The following is a 26818-nucleotide window of genomic DNA, read 5'->3' as shown; positions in this document are numbered from 1 at the left end:
CACACACACACACACACACAATTTTAGTTAGTAAACAGAAAAGAATGGTGTATTATAAAAATAACAATTTGCCAACCTGAGTGAAAAAGATGGTTCCCAGCAGATGCTAAAGCTAGTAGACCAAAAGATGACTAGAAAGTTACCATAAAGGTTTCAGGAAAATGCTGCCTAGAACTGACACGACCAATCTCTGCATTACTGAGGACAAGATATTCATGTCACTTGACATGACACAATAAGTACACAGCAGCAACTACCAAGGACTCTTGCCAAATAACAAAACAAAATGAAATAATCTTGAATCCAAACACCTCCAGTTCTAATTAGTAGCTTATATAATATAAGCAATAAACAAGCCAAACAGAGCATTGGTAAGGAAGCAATTAGCCAATATAAGAGATAGGACATTCTGAAGGACCTACTTTTCTCACTCTCAGAATTAAAAACAAACAGAAAAATGTGCAACACCATTACAGATAAAGAAATTAAGAAATAAATAGCCACATACTGTCAGCACTAAAGCCTGAGAAGATCCTCATTTTAAGAAACTAACTTTTAAAAAGACATTTGGGGACAGATGAGGAAATAGGACAATAACTAAATGGCTTTATTGAAGAACTGTTGGTTTTGTTAAGAGGGGAAACAACATGGTGGCTATTCTTTAAAGAGCCTGCATCTGTTACACACCTGTAGTACAATAACCCAATGTATAAAATATGCATTTAAACAGCCCATCTATATTATAAGTGGCCGGCAGAAACACGGTAGAAGATTAACGAAACCTCAAAAATGACTGAAGCAAGGTGATAGGCACACGGGCATCACTCCACTGAGCAGAGTGGTCTCTCCACTAAGTGTATTTTTCATGTACCATATTAGAAATCATTAGAGAACAAAGATGACTGTACAAAAATAAAGACGACTAAAAGAAGAAAAAAGATTTTTTAGGTGAAGATTGCTGTGGAAGTCATCTGAGAGGGACACACAAAGCCAAACTAGAAGCCATGAGGACAGAGCAAAGGGAAGTACAGAGACGTGAGCAATAGAATACCAACACTTGAAGATATGGGACAGCGCACATCTTAACCGGCATGAAAAAGCAGCATTTTACTTCACGAGTAGAGGATTAAGAAAAAAACTGAACCAGGGAAATCATGATTTTTTTCAAGTAATAATCACCAGTAACTAGTAATCTGATACCCTAAAATTTCTAACCAAATAGCAGGGAAAACATTAAGTTTCATTCAATGGAAAAAGTATTTCAAATGAGAGAAATGGTTGCCCCAATGGTTCTAATATATGGTTTCCCAGGTAATAAATAAAATGTTCAGCAAATACTAAATGTGTAGAACTACAGGCAACAATTGTCACTGAGCTTCTTTACCACAGTGGAAAATACAAAGTCAAGTCCTAGAACAGAAATGAAATCACAAGGAATATCTGGATAAGTCAATAAGCCATAATTCCCATGAAAATAAGCAGGAAGGCCTGTTTGCACTCTCTCTCCTAAGCTTTAAGCGTGGCGCCAGGTGCCATGGGGGTGGGGAGTGAGGGGGAGCCTGAGGGCCACAGGAGTGATGGCCAGCACCAGCGCCACCGCTGGCCTTCCGATATGCAAAGGCCAGTTGGGAATCTCAGACCCTTTCAACTTTTAAACATTTCACAACCAGAGCCTGAGCGGGCTTTCCCCAAGTGTACACCTAACACATGTTCGTGTAGCTTTTTCCAGCTGAGCCCTAAGGTGGTATGAAGAATGTACTGTCAACCCGAGCCTTGAAGAACAATTGATGCCACCTAAGGTAAGGGCACTGATGTTTTCAGCCAGGCAACCTTGAGCTTCCCTGAGTCTCTTGACTTCTGTGACAATGTACGAGTCTGCAGGGCAAAGCTCCACCTATCATGACCCTCCAACAGAACACTCCAAACCATCTTGATCAAAAGTCTCAGTTCATTCACAACGAAAAGATAAATACTTTACTGTTTCAAGTGGGCTTTGAAATTCTAAAAATTATGAAAACGCCTCAGTTCAACACTTTTGAAATCCTACTAGACCTTTTAAACTTTTATTTAACTGCAAATAAAATAGCATAAGGATGATACTCCTAAAATATTTTCAGTCAGGAAGTGAAATTAAGAACTTACACTCAAGCTGTGCAACCACATCTCCAGGGTCTACTGCTTCAGGGAACACCTGCAACGAGAAGGCGGGAGACGGGAGCGCGGCAAGGCCACGGTGAGAAAGGAAGACATGAGCAACTGACTGTTTTTCCCATTCATATTCCCAAAATGTCTCTCCTTGCGCAACCAAAGAAAAGTCTTGGTTTGTTTGTGGGTTTCGGCTTGTTTGGTTCAGTTTTGGTTTTTGAAAGAAAAATTCATTATGTAGCCCAGGCTGGTCTTGAACTCTCAATCCTTCTGCCAAAGCCACTCAAATCCTGAGGTTACAGGAATAAATCATCACGTCAACCCTCCAAACAAATCTTCAACAATAATGAGAACTGCCCGTTTCTCTCAGCTCCCCATGATTTCATAAATATGTTTTCTAACTGGATCTGCCTCTCAGCAAAATAACTCCTCACAGGAAACCATTGTTAGCTCTCTACTTACAATGCTCTCCCACCAGACCTCCAAATAACTGCTGGTATCACTCAAGCTCAAAATATTATTGCCTTTTTTTAACAATTTAGATATATATTTCTCTCATATTCTCTCATCCTTCATTTATTGTATTTATTTTGAGCTTCAGGAAGAAATAGTTTTGCCTTGTTTATCATGTGTCATCAGTACCTACAACAGTCCATAGAACAGAGAAGACAGTGAGCTATTTTGTTTCTTAAGAAAGCAAAGAGGGAGAAAGGGAACAGGAGTAAGGGGTGGGGAGAAGGGGAGATGGAAGGAGGGAAGACTGGAGAACAAGATACTAGCAGGAAAGGGAATACAATTGAAAATAATTACCAATAGCTGTTCTTTTAAGGAAAATGAAGAGAGAGACTTGGTGAAACAGAAAAGCACAAGGTATTCCTAAGTAAAACTCAACATATGCTCACTTATTTGTGCCTTATTTTGTACAAAAGTTACCATTTGGCAGTCAGGATGCCATGCTTTCCATGAAGCGTAATAAGATGTTTTAGAAACGGGCTTTAGAAAAGTCAACAGATTCAGTGCATAAAATAAGGAATATTTTCAAAAGTCTAAATATGTTACAACTTGTCTTTTGAATTAAACCAAAGCACATAGTCAGCAATAATAGTTTATATTGCAAGATTTTATTCAAAACTGGAATCACTTTGATTTTTGCTGGCTAATACTTGATCTGACTTTTGAACTCACCTTTTCAAACACCATTCTGGCATTGAAGACCAACGGAAAAGTGGCTGGGACACATTGTGTCTTTTTGTATTGGCCAAACACACAGATACTAAGATAGATGTCCTCCTTGTCTTTCAGCACCACTCCTGGACAAGTTACCTGAAAGCAATTAGATAAGTGGCTGTAACTGCATTGTAATTCACTGAGTTTTAACCCACTAGCATGGCGGCAAACAGCCACTCCTCACCAAGACGGTTGGTTCACTGAGTTCTGTGAGATGCCTTTGTATTTCCTTCCCTCTTAGAAACCTAGCGCTTTCTATCTGGTAATTTGTGCCACGTCTAAAACCATATATACTTGTTTGGGGGGACATGCCCTAATAATTTAGTAATTTTAAACAGTCAGCCTTTGTCTCTCACTTCTGCTGAATGCTGACATAAAGTTATTCAATATCGCTTATTCATGAAGGAGTAGCACTCAGCGGAAATAAATCATTGTACTCAAGGACAGGAAGAAAACTGCAAATTGCATGGATCTATTCCCTATTACCATGAAGAGTAGTCCATACATCCTGTCATCAGAACTGATAGGATAAATTTTCAAGGTCCGAAAAATCATTTTCTAGACTAATCAAGTATATTTTAAATAATAAATAACATTTACCTATCCTCATTGTTTTAGTTACTTTTCTATTGGTGTGATAAGGCATTATAAATAAACCAACTTATAGAAAAAAGTTTACTGGGGGCTTACAGTTTCAGAGGGTCCATGGTGGAGAGCATGACAGCAGGCAGGCAGGCAGGCACTGGAGCTACAGTAGCTAAGAGCTTACATCTTGATCCACAAGCACAAGGCAAAAAAAAAAGCTACTGGGAATGGCTTGGGCTTTTGAAACCTCAAAGCCCAGCCCCCTTAAACACCTGCTCCAACAAGGTCATGCCTCCTAATCCTTCCCAGACAGTTCCACTACCTTGGGACGAAGTACTCAAATATATGAGCCTGTGGAGACCATTCTCACTCAAACCACCACACTCTTCATGATTAACAGAAAGTGTGTAGAGGAAACGTTGAGTTCCCAAACAGCACACGGCAGTCTCTTCAATCCCTGACACATTCCAGCATCAGTGTTCAGCCATATCATTAACAGGATATTAAAATTCTTTTAAGACTTGAATCCAACATAATAATATTACATAATACCCCACTCCCTAACAGTGTATTCAAAATATAAGGAACCATTTTTAGTAAGCCTAATGCTCAAGGCCCTGAGGCAGGAGGATCATAAGTTCAAGGATATCCTGGGCTACATAATGAAACCCTGACTCAAGAAAAAATAGTATTTTCACTTTTTTCTAAACATATAATCAATTTCTTACCCAACATTCTTCCATTGCCTACAAAATAAAAACGTGATAGAAATTAAGAAGCAGGGACTGTGCTCCTTACTCTTCCATCCCATCTCCTCTGCATGTACTTCTGCCATCCACTGAGGCACAGGTCACTGTCATTTCCCACCTAAAGCATGTCGGCTCACCAGTTATGATAATTCAATTTCATTCAGACGTTTGATGCTACCTTAACAGTACACACATATGACTGAATTCTAACAGCACTATTTAGTTCTCTTACAGTTAGATCATTCATTATCTGTACGCATCTAAGAAAGTGGCACAGATGTCTCTCCTCTTTAATCTGGTTATACATTCCCTGAGGAGAGAGGTTTTCTTCTCCTCATCATTTACACAAAAACATGAACTTTCAGAATTAAAAACTTTAGAGACTATTTAGTATAGCAACAGATATTTTATACATAAGAACATCAGGTCATAAGAAAGCTAAGGTGGTTACCAACAATGCCACAAAGCAAATGATTGATACGATTAAGTCATACATGTAGAGCACTTGAGACAGGGACAGTTCATCCATGGCAGTCACCAATACTGTTCTTAAAAGAATGAAATTCTCCTGGTTTGCCATGTTAACACTCACTACATTACACAGAGTATAGAAACTTCATGTTCCTTGGTACAAATAAGTCAAGAATATTTTGGGGAAGGGGGTATTTTCAAGACAGGGTTTCTCTGTGTAGACTTGGCTGTCCTGGACTCGCTTTGTAGATCAGGCTGGCCTCAAACTCACAGAGACCCACCTGCCTCTGCCTCCCAAGTGCTGGGATTAAAGGTGTGTGCCACCACTGTGTATAGCTAGAAGTCAAGAATACTTTTATGCTAGATATTTTGGCTCCATTTTCTTCTCTACTATTCCATTTTTTACTTTTCCCCTAATAATTTACAACTGATCATGAAAAACAAGTTTCTCAGCAAACTTCATTCTGTTAGCTTCATTTCTCACTCTAATAAAAACTAAATTTGTCATACTGTCCTCATTGGAGTCCCTGTCCAATTTGTAAAATATACAAAAGTGACGGCCAACAAGAAGGCTCCTGGGTAAAGAAGCCTGGTGACCTGAGTTTAAAAATCAATAGACATTCAAGAAGACAAATCTTATAAGCAAAAGGAGAGAAATATAACATGAACCCAGAAAAAAAAAGTGGAATGGCTCAGCTGAAAAACGAAATTTTTCAAAAAATAATTTAATAAACAAAAAGAAAAATGTTCATCACAAAGGAAAGGAAATAAGAGGCTGTCAGATTAAAAACAAGGGAAATACTAGCACAACTCGGGTACAGCAGCAGAAAAGTCTTTCAAGTAGGCGTGAGAGGATATTAGCCAGAAACTCATGTCCACGTAAAGAAAGAGCAGCAGAGCCCAGCTGTGTGTTACATATTTTTCTTCCATATTGAATCCTACCTATGTAAAAGGCAATGGCAAGGCTGGGACAGAAGCTCAGTGACACAGCAATTGCCTACAGTGCATGAGGCCCTAATTTCAATCCCCAGTACCTACGGAAAGACAAAGAGATATTCACATGGAATAACAGCTACTAAACTGCTACAAATCAAGTTCTCTGGGTCACTTAAAAAAAAAAAAAAAAGGACACTAAAGTTAAGAGGCGTCGGGAAGGTGAGGAGCTAGGGGAAATGGGAAATATGACCAAAATACACTGTATACAGGTATGAAAGCCGCAAGTAATTTTTATATGTGCAAGGATGTAATCTTTTGGTAACAGTACTATAATAAAGGTAAAAAACAGAACAAAATAGGAACAAAAATGTTAGTGTTACTAAAATGAAACTGGCATTAATCCATATTGGATTAATAAAGATGAAGACGTTAAATGTAAGCTGGGCACAGGGGCATACAGCTGTAGTCCCAGTTCCCAAGGAGGCAGGGGCAGGTGGCAGATCTCTGAGTTCAAGGCCAGCCTGGTCTACAAAGCAAGTCCAGGAAAGCCAAGGCTACACAGAGAAACCCTGTCTTGAAAAAAAAAATTAGCAAAAAGAAACTAAAATGAAAAGTAATTAGCAAATTACAATTGACACCAACTTGTGAAGAAAAAATTAGTTTTCTCCAATAGAGTCTGACTGAGTATACAGTGTACATACAAAGCACATCTGAGGGAAGGCCTGTGCCTAGCAGTAGATGTCAACACAAAACTAACTCAATGGTAGGTTTGGAGACTTTTGTTCCACATTGCTTTTTTTGAACAGGTTTTTTTTTTTTTTAATCTTATTGTTCTTTTGCTTATATATTATAGTTTCCGATTTAGTGTTTTGTGGGGGTTTTGATCTGTGTATATTTCTAGTGGAGTCTTGGGGGGGAAGGGGGGTGTTTGTTTGCCTGTTTATTTCCTAACAGAGAGAAAGAAAGGCATGGAGTTGGGTGGGTGGAGATGTGGGGAGGATCTGGGAGGAACCAGGGAGGGAAAAGTGATCAGAATATATTATATGAAACCATTTCAGTAAGAATGTTTTATTTTTTTGTTTGTTTGTTTTTCTTTTTTTTATTATTAATTTATTCTTGTTACATCTCAATGTTTAACCCATCCCTTGTATCCTCCCATTCCTCCCCCCCCCCCCATTTTCCCATTATTCCCCTCCCCTATGACTGTTCCTGAGGGGGATTACCTCCCCCTGTATATTCTCATAGGGTATCAAGTCTCTTCTTGGCTACCAGCTGTCCTTCCTCTGAGTGCCACCAGGTCTCCCCCTCCAGGGGACATGGTCAAATGTGAGGCACCAGAGTAAGAATGTTTTAAATGTTATTGTGAACCTCATATCCAATCAATCATGAAAAAAAACTAAAATAAAACAATGAAAAAAGTTAGAACAAGAGGAGGAGGCTGTGGTGGTTTGAATAAAACAGCCCCCGAGGCTCACAGGGAGTGGCACTATTTGAAAGAAGTAGGGTGGACTTAAGGCCTTGTTGGAGGAAGCATGTCACTAGAGATGGGCTCTGAGGTGTCAAAGCTCAAGCCCAAGGCCCAGTGGTTCTCTCTCTCTTCCTGCCGCCTGCCAGACCCAGATGTACACCTCTCAGCTACCAGAGACAATAATGGAAAGAAGCAACGTCCTAAGACACAGACTACAAATAGCAAAATGACAGCAGTAAATCTATCTTTCCTACAATTATATTAAGGGAAAATTCACTAAGCACACCTATCAAAAGGTATAGGCAGAATCAATTCTAGCAATTCACATTGCTAGAGGTGAGTACGTGGAGAGTAAAGGAGAGCAGCTGGATCAAAAGACGTCAGGCTACAAAGCCCTTTCCAACAGTAAGTGCTGAAAATCCGCAGGGAAAATTCACTCTGTTCACTGTGAAACATGGAACGTGTGAGCACCTGCTAGATAAGAACCCACAGCCAGGTCCAGACTTAGAGAAACAGCCTCATGAATGAATGCAAGCCCAGGAGTACAGCAGTTTAAGACGCACAGAGTAAAACTAAGGGAAGTAAACATGAGCATATTCAGAAGCTCCACAGAAACTCCTGGGGATGGAGGCAAGATGTATCACCCAGACCCCTGAGAGCACACAGCATCCCCTGGTGGCCTCGCCCCAAGAGAAACCTCATCCCAACTCCAGTTAGTCCTCCTGGAGAGATGCTCTGTGGTGAAGAGCACCCACTGTTCTTCCAGTTCCATTCCCAGCAACCACCTCAGGTGGCTCACAACCATCTCTAACTCCAGCTCCAGGAGATCCGAGCCTTCTTCTGGACTCCACAGGCACCCAGACACGTGCAGTGTACACACACACACACACACACACACACACACACACACACACACACACACACACACACTTAAAAATAAAAGATTCCAAGAGAACAGGTTGGGGGTGGGCCAGAATTAGTTATTTGGGGCTTATGTCAATATCCAACATATATGGCCTCCGTTCCACTTTGTTAGCTCAATTCTATTTCTGCTGACTATATGTACGGGACAGAGAGGAAAAGCTAGACATCCAAAGTCATACATACTAGCTTCTATTCTGGGACTTATGTTTCAGCATTAAGGAAGAAGTGATACAAATGCAGAATGTGGATGGATTTCAAAAGAACTGGGTTGAGAGAACCAAGACATAACAACTACTGCTCGGTTCAGATAAATGTACAACAAGAGCATTTTGTACTGCAAGATATAGTGTGACCTATGGAGCATTTTAATCTAAAGAAAAGTAAAAGCCCTACAGCTTACTTCAGAGTCGGGTTTCATGGTTTTCCTTTCTGTCCAACTCTGGAAGGACACAGATGCCTTTAACAGACCTCTCTAATCTACCTGAAGTTGAAAGACACCAAGGCGAAGCACTACCTGTAGCCCCTTCCTGAGTCTCTATAATCTAATCTCCTATCACAGCAGGAAAGAATGAAGTCTGACACACTGAACAGGATTTTATTCTGTCCTGTTATGATTTAAATCTAGGATGTGCCCCACGAGCTCATATTTTGAGTACCAGGTCTCTAGCTGGTGGCAGTACTTTGAGAGGTTATGAAAGTATGGAGATATGGGGCCTAACTGGTAGATAGAGACCTCTAGGAGCAAACCTTTGAAAAGTATAGTGGCCACTGGTTCTGATTTAGCTCGTGGCCGGCCACTGTATGTGGGATCTATCACATGCCCATCCCTGTCATGATGAATTGATGTCCTTCAGAAGCCATGAGCCAAGATGCCCCTCACAATGTTTCTGCCATGCATTTTGGTGACTGAAATATAACATTGGTACGGTTGCTACTACTAAATCTGACTTATGGTTTTTAGGCTTTGGGGACAGATTGGCAAAGGACTATGGAAAAATTTAGAGGTACAAACTGGAGCAGGAAGAGTTCAGAAGATCGAGAGAGAGAGAGAGAGAGAGAGAGAGAGAGAGAGAGAGAGAGAGAGAGAGAGAGAGAGGTCAGTACCTATAGGTATCAGCTGGGCACAAGGACTCTATAGAGAACAGAGCAAGAAATCTGCTTCATTCTGCCCACTTCCTGGAGTTTTAGGTTAATCTAAACTCAAAAGCACCAGAGTGATTTATTTTGTGGAAGAAATTTGCAGACGGTATGGCTTCCAGGCTGGAGCATGACTATTACTGGCTGCTTTAACCAGGTTTATAGTGACAACTCAGAGCCAAAACAAGAGCAAAAGTATATAAAATAAATACAATTCGGAAGCATTGCATTTAATGGTGTAGACTGTGTAGGTGCAGATTTTGTAACTGTTAAAGAAGTTAGCACAATTAAATAGAAACGGTAGGTAGCTCACACTAATAGGAAAGGTGCCTGAGGATAGGACACTGCATCTTAAAGCCCCAGAGTCTAAAACTGAAACCCACTTGAAAAAACTCATTTGGAAAGCTAACACCTCTATAGAACAACAGTGCTGTTAAGCAAGAGGTTAGTTGTAAGAGGGACTGACCTGAGACCCCCTGCCGCAGATATGACATAAAAGACAGCAGGCAGCAGTGCTTGTACAGCCTTGTCCTCTGAGCTCAGAAGACTTCTGATTACTTCAGAGACCCTCAATAGTAGGCTTGTTTAGTGTTAAGTTCCCTCATAGAAGGAAGTGATGGGGTGAGTCACTGAATTTCTAAGATTCCAGATGCTCAAGCCTATACCTGGCCAGCTGCACGTAATTCTGCCCTAACTGTGTGTAGCCTTGTGGTCCTGGGAGGTGATAGAGTATATGAACTGTTGGGAGTTAGCTGAAGGGAGACCAGGTATGTAGCTATGGGAACACATCATCCACAGTGGGTTAAGACTTTCTGGCGGTGAAGCTGCTTTGGGGTCACCTACCGAGGAAACTCAATGGTTTCCCAAACTGGACTCTGATGGAGTTATGCTTTGGTTTGTCACTGAATCATGTAAGAAAGGGATAGGTGTTTGTTCGTGTCTCCCAGAGGAATAGTGCCAACAACAGGCAGTTACTCTATCTTGGCCATAAAGATAGCACAGGGTGGCCACCTGAAATGAGATGTGAAAATCATCCATGGTGGTCTGTCCAGATGGACAAGCTCAGGGCTCCCAAAACAGGATGTAAAGTCCAATTAGTGGCAGCCGTGTAGATGGGTCAGTTAAAACCAACTTGCTCGTCGTCCTCATGGGATGCATGCACCAAGTGCTATTACCCTTTACCTTAGAAAAATTTTTGACTTTAGGAATAACTTAAATTCATACTTCCTTTATCTTTATTCAAAATAGAATGAGTTATGGGTAAAATGAACTTTCTGGAGAAAAAATGGCACACCCATTTCCTGGAAATGCCACCCTTGGGAGTGGTGCATAAGAGGGACCCATGCTCCCTAGGACCCCAGCATTGCTGCTTGTCTAGGCTTCGTTCCTTCTCTAAAGAGCACATTCTTGCTTCTTTGCTTGCTCTAATTAAATTCTTGGCTGCTTCGTCTACTACTGTGTCCCATCAGAATTCTTCTCTTTCAGGCGCTAAGAACATACACTGTCTCTCATGTCAAGATCAGAGGAAACTGGAGCTGTCCCCACAACAGTGTCATACATGCTGAACATAGAGGTCTGTCACTGCAGCCATGTTCCCAGAAGGTGCAGCACTATCTGGATCTGGCAGCAATATCTGCCATCATTCGCACTGTACTAATTTTGCAGAAATTCAAAATGTTAAGACTGGGGGGGGGTCACTGGAGGCTAAGGTTTAAGAGGGAAGACAATGCATAGCAGGGTCTGATTCCATGCACAGATTTCCTCAGATAGCATAAACACTAGAGGTGACATAAGAGGCTGAAGATACCAGAAACATGGACTATGTGCTGAAGAAGGCTACAAACTGAATGGTGATGGTCGAAGAGATAAGCGACATGTGTGGTCAAAAGTAGGACCATAGGGGTCGAGAAATCCAAGCCAGCAGGAGTCCAGTGGTGCTAGCACAAGCCCCGGTGCTGGAAATGGAGCTGTGGCTTTTAATGTCTGCCCTGCTGGGTTCTGGTTTTCATTTGGTGTCATTGTCTCCTACTATCTTACTTTTCCTCTTTTGGAGAAGGGGAATGGTCACATATATTAGCACTGTGTATCTTGCTTTTGATTCTATATGGGCTTCTGATAAAAAGAAAACAAAAACTACTTGCATTTTAGATAGCTTCAGCTGTCAACTTGACCCAACCCTGAGTTGTCTGAGGGAGTCCCTCCATCAGACTGGCCAATAGGCATATTTGTAGAGATTTTCTTCATTGCTAATTGATAGAGAGCCCATTCCACTATGGGTACTGCCTAAGAAAGCTAAATGAGCATGCCAGAGAAAGACAGGCAGTAAGCAGCATCCCTCCATGGTTCCTGCCTGATTTTCCTCAAAGATGGACTTTGGCCTGGAAGTTTAATATGAAGTAAGCCTTTTTCCTCTCCAAATTCCTTTTGGTCATGTTGTTTATCACAGCAATAAAAAGGTAAACCACAAAAGAAATGGATACCAGCAGTGAAGTTTCAGAGGGAAGTTTATGAGAGTCCCTCAAAAACTCTGTCAAGGTGATCCATATATCTGAAGTAAGAATCTAAAAGTAAAACTCTCTAAGCCTGAGTGGGACAGTAAATACTGATCATATGGGAATGAAAAATTAGTTGTGATTAATGGAAGGTTGATTTCATTAAGGTATTGGAGAAGTTAAAACCACAGGGCATCCACAAGTTCAGAGGCAAATGTGGAGAAGAGCTGACTTGAGCCTATGAGACAAGCTGTGTGTGCTAAGACAATAAAGTGGAGTGACCCTAGCCCTTTAAAGCCCAGAGGGTCATCAGTGAGTCCAACACCTCAAGAGCTCAAACACTGAGCTACTTAGACTATGTTTTTTCTCTGTTCTTACTGTAACTGCCACGGTTCTTTTCTCTTGGAATAAGAATGTATATAACTTAGGGGGGGGCCATGGTTTGGCTTGCTTGTTTTCTTTTTTAGCTTTACAGAAGCCCGGAGTTAGAATAGCATAGGTGTTTAAATCAATAGAATTTTTTAAAGACAGTGGGACTTTAAAGTTATACTGTATTCTATATTATATAATATTAGCCTGAGATCTTAGGGAAGACAAAAAAGGAAAAGTTATGCTTTAAGGTGACATACTGGTATGCCAAGTTGACAAGGAATGGAATTTCCTAGGTAATTTCAAATGTCAACTTGTTATCTGAGGTAGTTCCAGTTGGAGGACTGCCTCAATCAGATTGGCCAGCAGACATACTTGTGGAACATTTTTTGATTGCTAATTGATTTAGAAGGACTAAGCCTACTGCACGTGGTGCTATCCTAGGCCAGTGGGCCTGGACTGTATACGAAATGTAGTGAGGAAGCCAAAGAGAAAGATACAGTAAGCAGCGTTCCTCAGTGGTTCCTACCTTCAGGTTCCTGACTTGAGTTCCTGCCTTACTTCTCTCAAAAATGGACTTTGATCTGGAAGTGTAAGATGAAATAAGTTGTTTCCTTCCCTAGTTGCTTTTTATCATATTTTTTATCACAACAACAACAAAACAAACAAACTGGAATTCCTTGAGTCTGAACCATGTTAAGACTATGGTGACACTTAAATTCTGACTGAGCGTATCTATGACCTTTAGGTGAAGTGTCACGATGTATAGCTAGACTATCCCCCTTCAGCTCCCAGTTTTGAGCATTTCATTTCCTACTGAGCACTTGCGATGGTTTGGAAGATGTTGCTAACCTCAGATACAGGCCGGTGAGGCAGGCCTTTGGAAGGCGTTCACACCTCAAGCTCCCATCCAGCTGCCAGTTCCTTCTGTACCATCACATGCAGAACCTTGTTCCCACTGCCATGAATACTGCCAGTGCCCTTCCTTCCTGTCATGATGAACTAAAACTGTGAGCCAAATAAATCTTTTCTCACTTAGCTATTCCTGCCAGGCATTTTGGTCACAGCAACACAAAAGTAACTAATGTAAATACCAGAAAGTCTTATTTACCATCCATCTGTTCTGGGAGCCAAACAGAATTCTCACAAGGACTTTGTATAGTCTCCAAGCCAAATGAGTTCTCATAAAAATTTTAAACTGTTTCCCCGACTCTTCCCTATGGTAAAATGGAGCATATGAATTTCTGAATTATGTTAAGCTATAAGTACTCACAACCCTTTGGTACATTCCTCCTTTATACATTAAGAAAATTTATGACTTTTGACGAAATACTCTGCATTTAGTCCTTCCTCGTTCCCTCATAGTTAGCCTTTCTTGATCTCATTTCTTTGTTATCCTGTACCCACATGTACAGTTGTTTACATATATAATTAGCTACATTCTGCATATTAGAGAATGTGGCTTATTCATTTCTGAGATTATGTGAATGCAAGTAGTGGAGATGAATTATGAAAGAGGATTAAAGCTAATTGTTTTTCTAGTTGAAATTCTGTGACAGATTTTTGGGGGGTTGGGTGGTAGATAAGAACATAAAATATTTTTAATACTAAAAGTTTAAAATTTAATATGAAGCTTCACAGCATCTATGCTGAATGTCCATTCTAACTGTATATAAGTTTATTATTTGCATAGATTTTGGGGCTAGTGAATTTTGGTGTGTGATATTTTTATTTCTTTGAAAGTTTATTTTATAGTAAAGCTTATAAAAAAACAGAAGCTACTACCACTGGTTATATAAATTATATAAATATCTGTGAGACATTTGAAATCAAAGACATAATTGACCATAAAAAGGTGGAAAACATTGTAATCAAGCAGCAACCAAAACATACTGACTACATTAATAAACAAATATGCAATAAAACAAAAATTGTTACTAGAGACAAAGAAAGGTGGTTAATTATCATATAACAATTGGAAATATATTAAGAAATATATCAAGATGACATAGCAATTATAATCAAATAGAATTTACAGAACCATAAACACATGAAGAGTATTAGCATACTAAATACATGAACCAGATGAACATATCTCCAAAGTAGTTAAATAAATCTGGAAACATGTTCAACATTGGTTAAGATTAGGAAAATGCATATAAGCCACAATGTAATTATCTCCACCAGTTATTAGGATGGCTATAATAAAATATGGACAACAACAAGAAATTGTAACTTTAATATGTAAGCAATACACATAAAAATCATAAACCTACTATGGAAAATATTTGAAAGTTTCTCAGAAGCTAACCATGAAGTCCAGCAATCAAACTCCTGGATTCTTGTGACCACTGAAAGCTTAATCCTACATAAAAGTGTATAAACCGGTATAGAAATATTATTCATAATATCCAAATAGTGGGTACAATTTAAGTATTGTTCAACCAATAAATAGATAATGTGGTATATCTACAGAACAGATTATTATTTGACTGCAAAAATGATTAAAGTACTACATCCATGGCATCCCAGGGATAAATCTTAACTACATCAGGCAAAATTACAAATGATTATGTAATTCCTTTTATAATTTGTACACAGTAGTCAAATCCTTAGACATAAAATTATCCCTTGTGACAAGCTAAAAGAACAGATAACAGATGTGACAGCCATAAGCTCTCTGAGAAGGGAAGAACATTTCACATTTATTTCACACCTGATTCATACTGGATTCTATTCCACTTCAAGGAGAAAACAGGAATTTATAAAGTTAGAGTATGAAAATATTATTTGCCTCATTACCATCAACCCTATGCTCCCCACGTTGCTTTTGGTCATGGTGTTTTCCACAGCAACAGAAGCCTAACTAGGACACCACTCCATGCATAAAAGACATGTTGTAACATTAAATATTAGGAATTTCCCTTCAGTTCTTTTCCTACCATCCAGGGGTTTCTTCACAAAATGTTAAGCCCCCTCCTGTAAAAGCTCTCAAGAAACTAGGAACTGAAGGAAAGTTCCTTACTAATAAAAAAAAATATCTAAGAGGAACCCTAAATCTAACACCAAACATCATACTTAAAAATTAAATGCTTGCCCCTGATATCAACAAAATTTGACACTAAATACTACAAGGTTCTCTCTTGGTTCCAGCCAGTGTACTACAAAAAGAAAAAAATGTAAATGAAAGAAAAAATAAAGTTCAAAGAAGTAAAATAATATACTAAAGACAACATTATTACTTGTGCTCAATTTGAATTAAGTTAAATGAAGCCAAAGGCCATTATATATAAATCAATTGTATTTCCACATTGAAAATGACATTTAAAAGGTTTTTTAAAAAATATCACTTATAATAGCATCAAAAAAACATAAACTGCCAGTCAGCTTGACTGGATTTATAGTCAGCTAGAAGGCGGCTAGTGGGGAATGTCTGCAACAGTCTGGGGGAACTTCTAGAGAAGACTGGTTGCTACGGAGAGAAGACCACACTGACTATGGACAACACCATTCCTTTGTGCTGTGGGCACAGACATAATAAAAGAGTGGAATGTGAGAGCCAGCCTAGTGCCAATGTTCTCCGTGAACTTCATCCAAGCTATGAAGAAAGCACCTCCATGTCACACTTCCACCATGACGATAGTCTACACAACATCAAGTCTAGAAGCAGAATGCTTGAACCTGGGAGCCACAGTAAAGATTTCCCCTTTTAGTTGTTTCCAGTTTCCATCGGCTGTTTGGTCATAGAGATGCAAGCATATGGAGGGAGAAGTAGGGCCATTTCTATAACTAAGTCCAACTTTGTGGACTGAAGTCTGGCGGAGGAATTTGGAGGTTTGGGAAAGTAGCCTAGAAAAAGGTGTAATCGCTGTAAGCAAAGCTTAACAGGTGGTTCTGGGGGGAGTTCAGAAGACTAAAACATGGGTCTGGAGAGCAGCGGCAGCTACAGCTCGTGAGGCTTCATATGGGAACAAAGGCTTGACTGGGAATTGGACTGGAGGACATTTTATATTTGGGCAGAGCAAACGTTTTATTGTATCTTAATTTTTTTGTGGCAGGTCAAGTTCAAAGTTAACATTTATTTGGCAGAGGAAATCTCTAGCCACCAAGTACTCAAGATGAGGCATGGTTACTGCTGGTTGCTGTCTGCTAGATTTACTGTTAGAACTGGGAGCACCAAGCAAAGCACAAGACTTTGAGAAGTTTCCAGACTGGCCAAAAAGGAGCAAGTTGAGAGTTAGGGGTTTGCCAAGGCAAATTATGTGGCCAATTCCTGAGATGTCCTCTAAACATGTTTCCCATATGTCTAAGTGCACTGCTTCTCTTCAATGCCACTCTCAACCACACCTTCTTGTCTGCAAATATTTAATTTCTAGGTGTTTTACTGAATTCCATCAAATGTGCAAGTGTCTTCCCACTCTAAGCCCAGCTCATGGAAGGCAGAAGCAGTAAAAGATCTGTGAGGTCCTGGCTAGCCTGGTCTACACAATGAGTTCAGGTCATTAAGAGCTAATCTATGAGCTTGTGACTAGCCTGGGCTACAGAGTAAATTCAGGACAGCAAGAGGTTAGTCTGTGAGCTCGCAGCTAACCTTATCTTCAGAGTGAGTTCAGGTTGCAAGAGCTACACAGTGAAACCTTGTCTCAAAAAAAAATCTAACACGTATGTGTACATACAAGTACACATATGTAGTTGTGTTACGTGAAAAGTAGAGTAGGAAGGTGTGACTAGAGCATACACATATAAATCCCATGAAATTGGAAACTAAATGTGGAAACAGATCATAAACTATAGTGGGAAACAAAATAAGAATTATAAACTATTTGAAGTCATATAATTAAAAAATGATACTAACATTTTTGAGATGGTAGGCAGGCCTCACTTGGATACAAATCAAGTGCCTTATGCAGATATTATAATGAGAAAAATACTGAGAAATGCAGAGGAGTGTGAAAGACTTAAGTGGTTAACCCAAAGAAGGGAATCAGGTATTTACTTAAAGAGATAAATACTAGAAACTGCACTCTTATTTGTAATATTTACTTCTTAAACTGGGAGCAGGTAATTTTCATTATGTTATAGTTTGTAAAATTGTATATATCTAAAATGTTTCAAACAAAGTTTTAAGAGTAAAAATATGTATGTAAGTCAAAACACTAAAGCTCCCAACTAAATAACAAATGACAGTAAACTTAAAATTTTCCCAGTCCAAGACAGCAAAGCAGAGTGAAAGTATTATATACTAAACCAAAAATAATGTATCAAAGGAGCAAGAGGTCAATGTCAAAAAAACACATCCTGGGCTGGAGAGGCGGCTCAGTGGTTAGAGCACTTATTGTTCCTGTGGAGAAACCACACTCCTGTCAGATGATTCATAACTCTAGTTCCAAGGGATCTGACACCCTCTTGTGGCCTCTGCAGACACCGGCATTTAAATGCACATAATCACACAAGGAGACATACACAAGTCCATGTGATTAAAAAGATAAATGGATAAAATAAAATACTTTTGTGTCCAGTTTTACGACTATGCGAACAGTAAATAGTTTTCTTAAATTTGAAAATCATTAAAAATAATTCAACTAGAATAATTTTAAAGTTAAAAATAAAAGCATACTACAATAATTCAACAAATGAAAGCCCTACAGCCGATCTTATATTGGGTTGCCTATGCGTGAAATTTCAATTGGAAGATGGCATTAAACAAAGAGTATTATTAGCCATCTCATAAGAATCAATCTACTCTCATGGGTAAAAATTCAGAATCATAACTTCTTAAACTCAGAAATTCTAGATAGATATCTGTACTTTTACATTCAACATTACAGAGAAGGTTCTAGGCAACAACATAAGGACAAGTGGGGGAAAAAAAGACAAAGGATCAGTCAGGAGTAAGCAAGGCTATCTTTATTTGCGGATAGCAAATAAAACGGCCTTCCACATAAAAACCCAGGTAGCCGTTAGGATTGATAGGAGACATCAGTAATGCTGCTGAACCCAAAATGAAAATCCTGTAAGTTCACAAAGAGGCATACAGGATTTCACAGCAGCGTTGCTTGTGGGAGCTCTCGTTGGAAATGCTCATCAGCCACAGGATGGACAAATAAAAAGTGGTAGGTTCACATGAGGGAGCCAAAGCCACGGCTTACAGGATTGTGGAGTTCCCTTTCACAAAATTAGATGTGATGAGTTAGTAATGTTGTTAACAGGAGGGGAAGGGATGTGAAGGGAGGGGAACAGGCCAGCAGATGGGGTGCTAGCTCCCTCACTGCTGGTGATTACATTTAGGATTGCACACGTTCTGAATATATGCAATACTTCATACACTGATTTTAAAAATCAATAGTACATGATAAATATGTGAAACTTTTATTCATCGTATTAAACATTTAAGTCCATAACATCCTTTACCAGCAACAAAACAAAATACAAAATAGAAAAAAATATTACTGAAGAGAAATGGGGAAAAAAAGCTTTTCCTACAAGATCATTGAAAAATATATTACTTGTCATCAATAGATGTTTAAGCATTCAAAATATGTTTAACGGGAAAAAATAATAAAACCTTATATTCATTCCTTGGGGCAGAAGATGTGAACAGGGCCAGTCACAGAAAAGTAAACTGCTAGGACCAGAGGACTCCAATTTCGTAGTACAGTCCAAAACATTCCTAGAGCCATCAGATTGGTGTCACCTTTATGGTTTTGGACTCCAGAAATGTGAGAAAATAAACTATTTTAAGGTATATTTTTCATGGCAGTCCTGGGAAACTAATATGAATGATACCTAAAGACTCAAAGTTCCTGCTGTAAATGTACTCGCTGGTTAGTACTTGCAGGGCCTCCATTCTAAACGACCCAGAAGCACTGAGGTCACAGTTCAGTGGCAGAGCACTTCCCTGGGATGCTCACGACCCTCAGCACAATAACAACAACAGCAAAAAAACAACAACAGCAAATAATAATAATAACAATTAAGTAAACAAAACTAAACGTTCCAAAGCTTTCTTCTTTTTTAATATATTTTATTAATTTATTCATATTACATCTCAATTGTTATCCCATCCCTTGTATCCAAAGCTTTCTTCTTAAAGCAAGCGTTTTGTAACTGATCTACACATATAACACATAAACCAAGTATCCTAACAAAAGAGAAAAATAAATAAATCACACAACAAAGACATTTTTACATATTAATTGCTTGGCCAGGGCTAAACTGGAAGGTATGTTTGCACCTGTATCCAGAATCTGTGGGCATTTGTTACCTTAACTCACAGACAGAAGAGAGAAAAATAGGATCAAAGGAAACAAGGAAAGGCCTGAACTAGATAGGTGGTATTTGATTTCTTTAAATGAAGCAAACCTGAAATGCATCAATTGCTGAATGGGGAGGTCATAGCATCTATCGCCTATATTTTTTCTGTTGTTAAACAGGAGTCATGTTGTCTCCCACTTGTATCTTTTCTGCCACTCTCACATGTTATGTAATTAGAAGGTTTTCATGGTGGCATGACAGTTCCTGATTTGACGAGGATCTCACGTATGAAGTGTCCAAATGGACAGAGCCTGGAAAGACTCAGCACTGTTTGCTGCATGCTGTCATTAGTTCCAGGTGGGTAATAAAGTGAAGTAAATATGGAGGTGAAAAACTCAGAATTACATCAAATAACCCAAACAAGTCTTAAAGAAAATTCCTCAGTTTCCTTGCTGATCAAATTAAGCTCTACATTACTTTCTTCTATTAAAAAATGTGAACACTGAAATACTCAATAATAAAAAGTACAAAGTTGAAGCAGCAAACATACCCCTTTTCTGTTAAAGATAAGTGTCCAATCCTAAAAGTATAAAACCCTTGGGAAGTGTAATTCTTTAGATGCTTTGTAAAAACATGTGACTTGGTATACCGTGTCATTCCTGAAAGATTCCTTGAGAAAGTCACACTTTTCTCCCAGCAATATATTTTCTCGCAAGTCATATGGCTTTGTTGGACAACACAAAATGCTGTGTGATCTGGCCCAACCTTTCCTGTCTGCTGTCTTTTGCTCTCATCTTATACAGCATTACAGGTCACACCTCCAAGGTCACATGTCACATCTCCAAGGTCACCCCAAGTACCAGAGTGAAGCAAACAGGCCTGAGAGACAGGGGGAAGAGTGGGATGCTGCACTTGCAACTCACAAGCAGAGACTCCTAGCTTAGAAGAAAAGCAATATTGGGAAAAATATTAAATTTCAGCAGAAGAGAAAAAATAGGCAACAATACATCATGGGATATTCTCTACTTGAGCCTGGTCTCTTCTAAAGGTAATGTCCATGAGAGATTTTGTAAGAATGACTCTTGAGAGCATTACCATAATTGTCACAAACAGGATACAATAACTGGTAAAAAGAGAACAGACAGCATCAACTCAGAGAGTCTCTTCAAATCAAAGGAAACAAATTAACAGTGTAAGAGACAACTAATAGAATGAAAAATATGGATAAACCATATAGTTAATAGTATCAACATATTAAAAGAACTCAACAACAAAAAGACAAAAACACAAATCATTAATTTAAAATGGGCAAAGGACTTGAATTGATAGTTCGCTAAAGACATGCAAATGGCTAACAAATATATGGAAAGGTGCATCCACCTCTGCTCATCAGGAAATGCCAATCAAAAATTAAAATACCACCTCACAGGAGCTGAGTCAGAACAGAAAAGGATATTTTCTATAGACAGCCATCTGGATAAATGGGAACCTTTGGATGCAGATGGTGGGAACACAAATTAGCATTGCCATTATTAAAACAGCATGAAGAATCCTCAAATAACTAAAAATATAACTACCTTGCAACCTCACTTCCAGATATATACCCAAAGGGAATGAAATCCCTGTACAGAACAGACATCTGCAACACCCGTGTTCACAAGCAATCAACCTTAGTGTCCATCATTGGATGAACATCGTTTTTTAAATGGACTAAACATTTGAGACATGGTTGACATAAAAGAAATCCTAGCATTTTCAATACATACATAAGCCAGGCCCAGAATGACAAAGTGTGATCTTACTTGTAAATAAAATATTTTTAAAAAGTCAAACTCACAGAAGCATAAAGTACAGTTCTGGCTGCTAGGAAGCTGGAGGCGACTGAGGGGAGTATAGAGATGTTGGTTCTACGGATACAATGCACGGCATGGTGGTTATGGTTTAAAAAAAAAAAAAAAACCTATTATAAACATGAAACTTCCTAAAACAAAATCTTAAATGTTCTCAATACAAAATTATGTGAGGTGATAAGGTGTGTAAATTGTTTGATCTAATCACTTCATAATGTGCACATGCATCAAAACATCACGGCTTTGGCTTAAATATAAAATGTCCCCCACTGGCTCGTGAGTCTAAACACTCGGTCCTTGTTATACGGTCCTATTTGTGAAAGCTGTGGAACCTCTAGGAGACACACTTTGGCTAACAGATGTCGGCCATTAGGTTATAATCTGTCCCTGCTTCTGATCCTGTCTGCTTCCTAATCTGCCAAGTGTGAACTGCCCTCAGGGGGCAAAGCCAACCCTACTTCCATGCCTTACTATCCCTCATACTGTAAACCAAAATAAACCTCTTGTGGTGGTTTGAAAGAAAAGCATTCCTCATGACTTGGTCTCCCGTTGTGGCAATATCGGGGGTAGATGAGTGACTGGAACCTTGATAAGCTAAAGCTGGAGCCTTGCTAGAAGTGGTGCATCAGTGGGGCAGACGTTGGGGGTTTGCAGTTTCACCCCATTTGGTCTTCTCCCTTTGCTACATAGTCATACATAAAAATGCGATCAGCCATTTCCCTGCTCCTACCACCATGCTACCTATCCCTGATTGATGCCATGCCATCCCAGCCAGATAGATTCCATCTCTGTCAACCCAGAATTTAAAATAAACTCTGTCCTTAAGTTGGTCTTGAGCATGGTATTTTATCACAGCGACAAAAAAAGTAACAAATACACCCCTCTGCCCTCTTAATTACTTCTGTCAAGTCACAACAAAAAGATAAGAAAATACAACCACTTTGCACACTGTGAAGATAATGTTTTTATTTGCCATTTTAAAACAAGAGAATGTTGTAATACATATACAAGAGAGCATTACCCATGATTTAGAGGACAACTCCCTGAAATATATGACATTCCTGAATCTCAAAGTCATGATCAGCAGAAGACACCTGACATAACATGTTACAGTATATCCCAATATGAGCTTCCAGTGTTGACATACTAATCTAAGCTGAGAAATCAGAACAGCAGTCTCTTTCCAGTGTGGGGAATGGGGGAACTTCATAGAGTGATGTGCATTTCTAACTATTGATCTGGGTAATGATCAATGTGTGAACTTAACAAAATCCACTCGTAGAAAAAAATAACACAGAAATAAAGAATTCTCTATAATAAAATGGACTTTAAGACTAATGATCAAATGGATCTTGGTTTAAAAGTAAGCTAAAAAATTATCTTTGTGATAACTAAATATGTACACAGTATTAAGATATTGTCATTAATTACCCCAATTATGATCACAAAATTGTGTTTACGTACATACCCTCATATTAGAGTATTTGTGACGCGGTACCTAGTAGTATCAGCAATTTGCTTTCAATTTTTCACCAAATATTGCACCTCTACACAGATGAATCAAATTAATGTACACAGGTCCTAACCAAGAATTATTCTTTAAAATACTCATTTAATTACTCTGTTTGATTGCCATTTTAAAATTAAACAGCCAGGGAGAAAACCAGATGGCACTCTTCACAGACACAGAGTAATCTCCAGGGCCTATTAAATAAAGTACAGTTTAGTTTATGTAATATGCTGCCTAATGTGTAAGAAAATAAATAAATATATGTATTTGTTTATATCATGACAATGACAACGGTTACCTGTAGTTATGAGTAAAGTCAAAAAACTGTCTTAACATAGAGCTTCTCATAGCACAGCTCTGACATTTATATCATGTAAATGTGTACAAAGTTTAAACATAAAATTACAATTGAAAAGATATTTAAAATATATGTGGCCCTGTGAGTCCTCTATCCAATTAAAGCCAAATTAATCTCCCTTAACTTGTGTGATTAGTAATGGTCACTTTTGCTCCTTCTGAACATGAGAGTCATTTAAAGGGCTCCTGCTGGCTGGAAAATACAGTATCTACAGCACACAGAGTAGTTAAAGAGATGAAATGCAATGTCTTGGAAGATTTAGGGAACTATAAAATATTGTAACTCGAGTGTTTATAAACATAAATTTGCACCAGCATGCTTCGGCGATATAGCTATCCATTTTCTTCAGTGAACCCTATACTAAGAAACCAGCATAGTGGAATAAAATGTCTCTGTCTCCCTCGGGCTGCAATCACAACAGAGTACTTCCTCTTGGCAGAGGATTGGTAACCAGGGCAGCCAGCCAGCCAGGCAGCTGCACTCCCTCAAGCTGCTAAACCATTGGTTAGAAAGAGAGCAAGCAGCAGCAGACAACGAAGTTACAGAGTGGAGTTCGGAGTTTTACTACCTACTCGGGGTCTAGCGCACTTAGAAATCGGTTTTTTTTTTTTTTTTCATTGTTTTGGTAAACTATTCTTACTTTGAAGAAAAAAAAAATGTTCCCAGAAAGTCAGCTTGTGATGCAAACACAGACGGGCAAGGACAGTATAGTTTCTGAATTAAAAACCTCTGCGTCTTGAACATTAGTTTGAGGCCTTGAAACTCACCAGCCCTCCACTCCTGCAGTAGTACCCTGCCCGACCCAAGTTTCTCCTTAAGGCTGAGCTAAAGCCCTGAAAGAATTTTGTGACCTCTAGGCTGATTTAAGTTCCTGTGCTGCTGCAGCCTCAAAGAGAGGAAGGAAGGCCCTGGAAAAAGTGGGTGCGGCAAGCATCGGGTAAGTGCAGAGAAGAGCCTAGTTTGGAGGCCAATGGGAAGAAAATTCAAGAGAGCTCCTTGGGACAGGCACAGAAAATGGCAGGGACTGTGTACCATCATCCCTACTTATTCTGGGATACCAACAAGAAGACTGAGCCTTAATGCGGGCACTTCAAGGATGAAGGCGCGAAAAAGTACAGGAGTTCTAAGTGGAGACAAGTTTCTCTGAAATGACGCTGAAGGACTTGGAAAATCTCAGGAAATTGCTGTTATCAAGGGAAATGAGGGCCTCTAAACACCTGGAAAGGCCTGAGACCCTCACTGGAGGACAAGTAGGGCTCCTGGTCTCGGTTGGATTTATTAAAAGAGACTGGACAGAGTCCCCTTAAGGTACAGAGTAACTGAGTGAAGTTACAAACTTGAAGTAGCTGCTGTCTGGAAAAGCTGACCCAGTCTTGGGGGGGGAGGGGGGAGACGATTGGAAGAAGGATGCAAAGGGACCCCTCTCAAAGTCAGGAAGGTTTGGGGACTGGAGGGAAGGGCTTAAGTGGCTTCTGAGGAGTTGGGTTTATCCAGGGAAGTGGCAAGAAACTTTGTGCAATGATGTCACAAATAAGTTGTTTTTGTTGTTAGGAACTCCACCTCGATTGAAAAGGGGTTACTACGCTAACTGGAAGCTTGTGAAAGAATCTGAAAGCCTGCAGCGATTTGGCGGGAACGCCACACACCCACAGATTGGAGCAAGGGTCCAAGAGTCCCTTACTAGAACAGGAGTAAAGCGGAATTTAAACGACTGTCCCGGGACCGGAACTCTGAAGTGGTATGGACTAGATACGAAAGCGCTCCAGGAAGTTGGGCTGAGGCCCCCTTAGAAACTGGAGTGGGAGGACACTCGAGATTTCAAGGGCTCCCCAGGGCCAGGGCGGGAGGCGGACATGGAAGCTGGGGCGGGATGGGGCCGGTACTCACAGAGCGAATCTCCAGCGCCAAGGCGCATTGCAGCGCCTTTACCTTCGGCATCCGCGCAGGATGGGGCGGCGGGGAGGGACCCCGGCCTCCGGCCCGAGTGCAGCGGGAAGACGCGGGGCGGGACAGGGACGGGGAGGAGATGAGGTGGCGGCGGCGGTGGCAGCTTTGGCCCCCAGGCCGGGGCCCGCGGTCCAGCCTGGGTCCCGCCGGAGCAGCAGCTGAGCGCGGGGCGCGGACTCGTTGTCATGGCAGCCTAGAGGGGCGGGGCCGGAAGAGCCGCTCCGGGGAGGGACGCGCCTGAGCGAGAGGCAGTAGGCGTGGTTCTGATTCTGGTGGGGCGGGGCTTATGACGGGGGCGGGGCAGCTCGTCTGTGATGTCAAGCTGTGAACTCTAAAACAAGTAGGAAATGGAGCTGCTGTGAGATGGGCCGGTGTGCTCAGAACTGGAAATCCCTGAGTTCCAAAGCAGTGATGGAATCATGGGCATGTGGCGTCAACCTACGGCCTCAATATCCCCAACTGTACTATAATTAGTAATCTTCCTTAATTTTGAATTTTATGATACAGTTTACAAAAACAATATAGGATACAGGAAATTATCCCCGAAGACAAAGGCAAAAATATGGCTGGAACCCAGGATCTCTCAAGTAAAATCCCAGATGTCTCCCAGAATCACCATCATGGTCATCTTCTTAGTCACCTGTTCTGTGATCCTCTTTCAGTGTGTACCTATTTCCCTTCAAGATTTCCTGATTTTCACCACTGTGTGAACCTCACTGCCTGTTGCTCAGTCTGAACTCTCTATAACGCGCCCACAGATCTTCAAAGATAAAAAGAGCCTAAAAGGCTGTCCAGTTAAAGTCCGTGTTAAAGTTATTTTACTATAAAATACATTAACTGTATTGAAGGATATAGAACACATTCTAACAATGGAGGGGAAAGTGCCTGTGTTTTTATCACTCAGTTAAGAAACAGGATGTTATTGAGCCAAAAAAAAAAAAAAAAGCCCTCTACAATGCCTTACTAGCTTTTCCCTGGGAGTAAATCCTGCAATGACTTTCATTATAGTAAGTCTTCTGTTCATGTATCCATTTCCAAACTACATTACTGTTCAATTTTCTTGTTTTACGTTAAATAGATTTAATACTTGTATAGTCTTCTGTGATTTGCTTATCTCCTTATGTTGTGGGAGCCATCCAATATTGATGCGAAGTATTTGAAGTTTCTCCCATTATTAGATAACATCCCAAAACAGAAATGTACATTGATTTATAAGTGTACATTTTTTATTCTAGTCCTATTGATGATCACTTATATTGTTCATATTTTAGCTCTCATTAGCAATACTGTTATGAACATTCTGGAATATGTTACCACTTGAGAAATGGTTCGGCGGCTAAGAGCACTTGCTCTTCCAGAGGACAAGAGTTCAATTCCCAGTACCCACTTTGGGTAG

General features: G+C 39.9%; 1 protein-coding gene across 1 annotated transcript in view; it reads right to left on the bottom strand.

Annotated features, from left to right (window-relative positions):
* Positions 1-25615, bottom strand: part of Spata6 (spermatogenesis associated 6) — a 100774-nt gene extending 75159 nt beyond the window's left edge. The window contains exons 1-3 of the mRNA XM_051171140.1: positions 25363-25615; positions 3331-3468; positions 2143-2191 (exon numbers count right to left, since the gene is read on the bottom strand). Of these exons, the coding sequence (XP_051027097.1) occupies positions 2143-2191; positions 3331-3468; positions 25363-25413 (238 nt within the window). The 5' untranslated portion in view covers positions 25414-25615. The remainder of the gene's footprint in view (positions 1-2142; positions 2192-3330; positions 3469-25362) is intronic.
* Between the last annotated feature and the right edge of the window lie 1203 nt (positions 25616-26818).

Source organism: Acomys russatus, chromosome 29 (genome assembly GCF_903995435.1).
Source record: "Acomys russatus chromosome 29, mAcoRus1.1, whole genome shotgun sequence".
Classification (NCBI taxonomy): Eukaryota; Metazoa; Chordata; class Mammalia; order Rodentia; family Muridae; genus Acomys; species Acomys russatus.
Note: the sequence above shows the minus strand (reverse complement) of the source record. Positions and strands in the feature narration are given on the sequence as shown.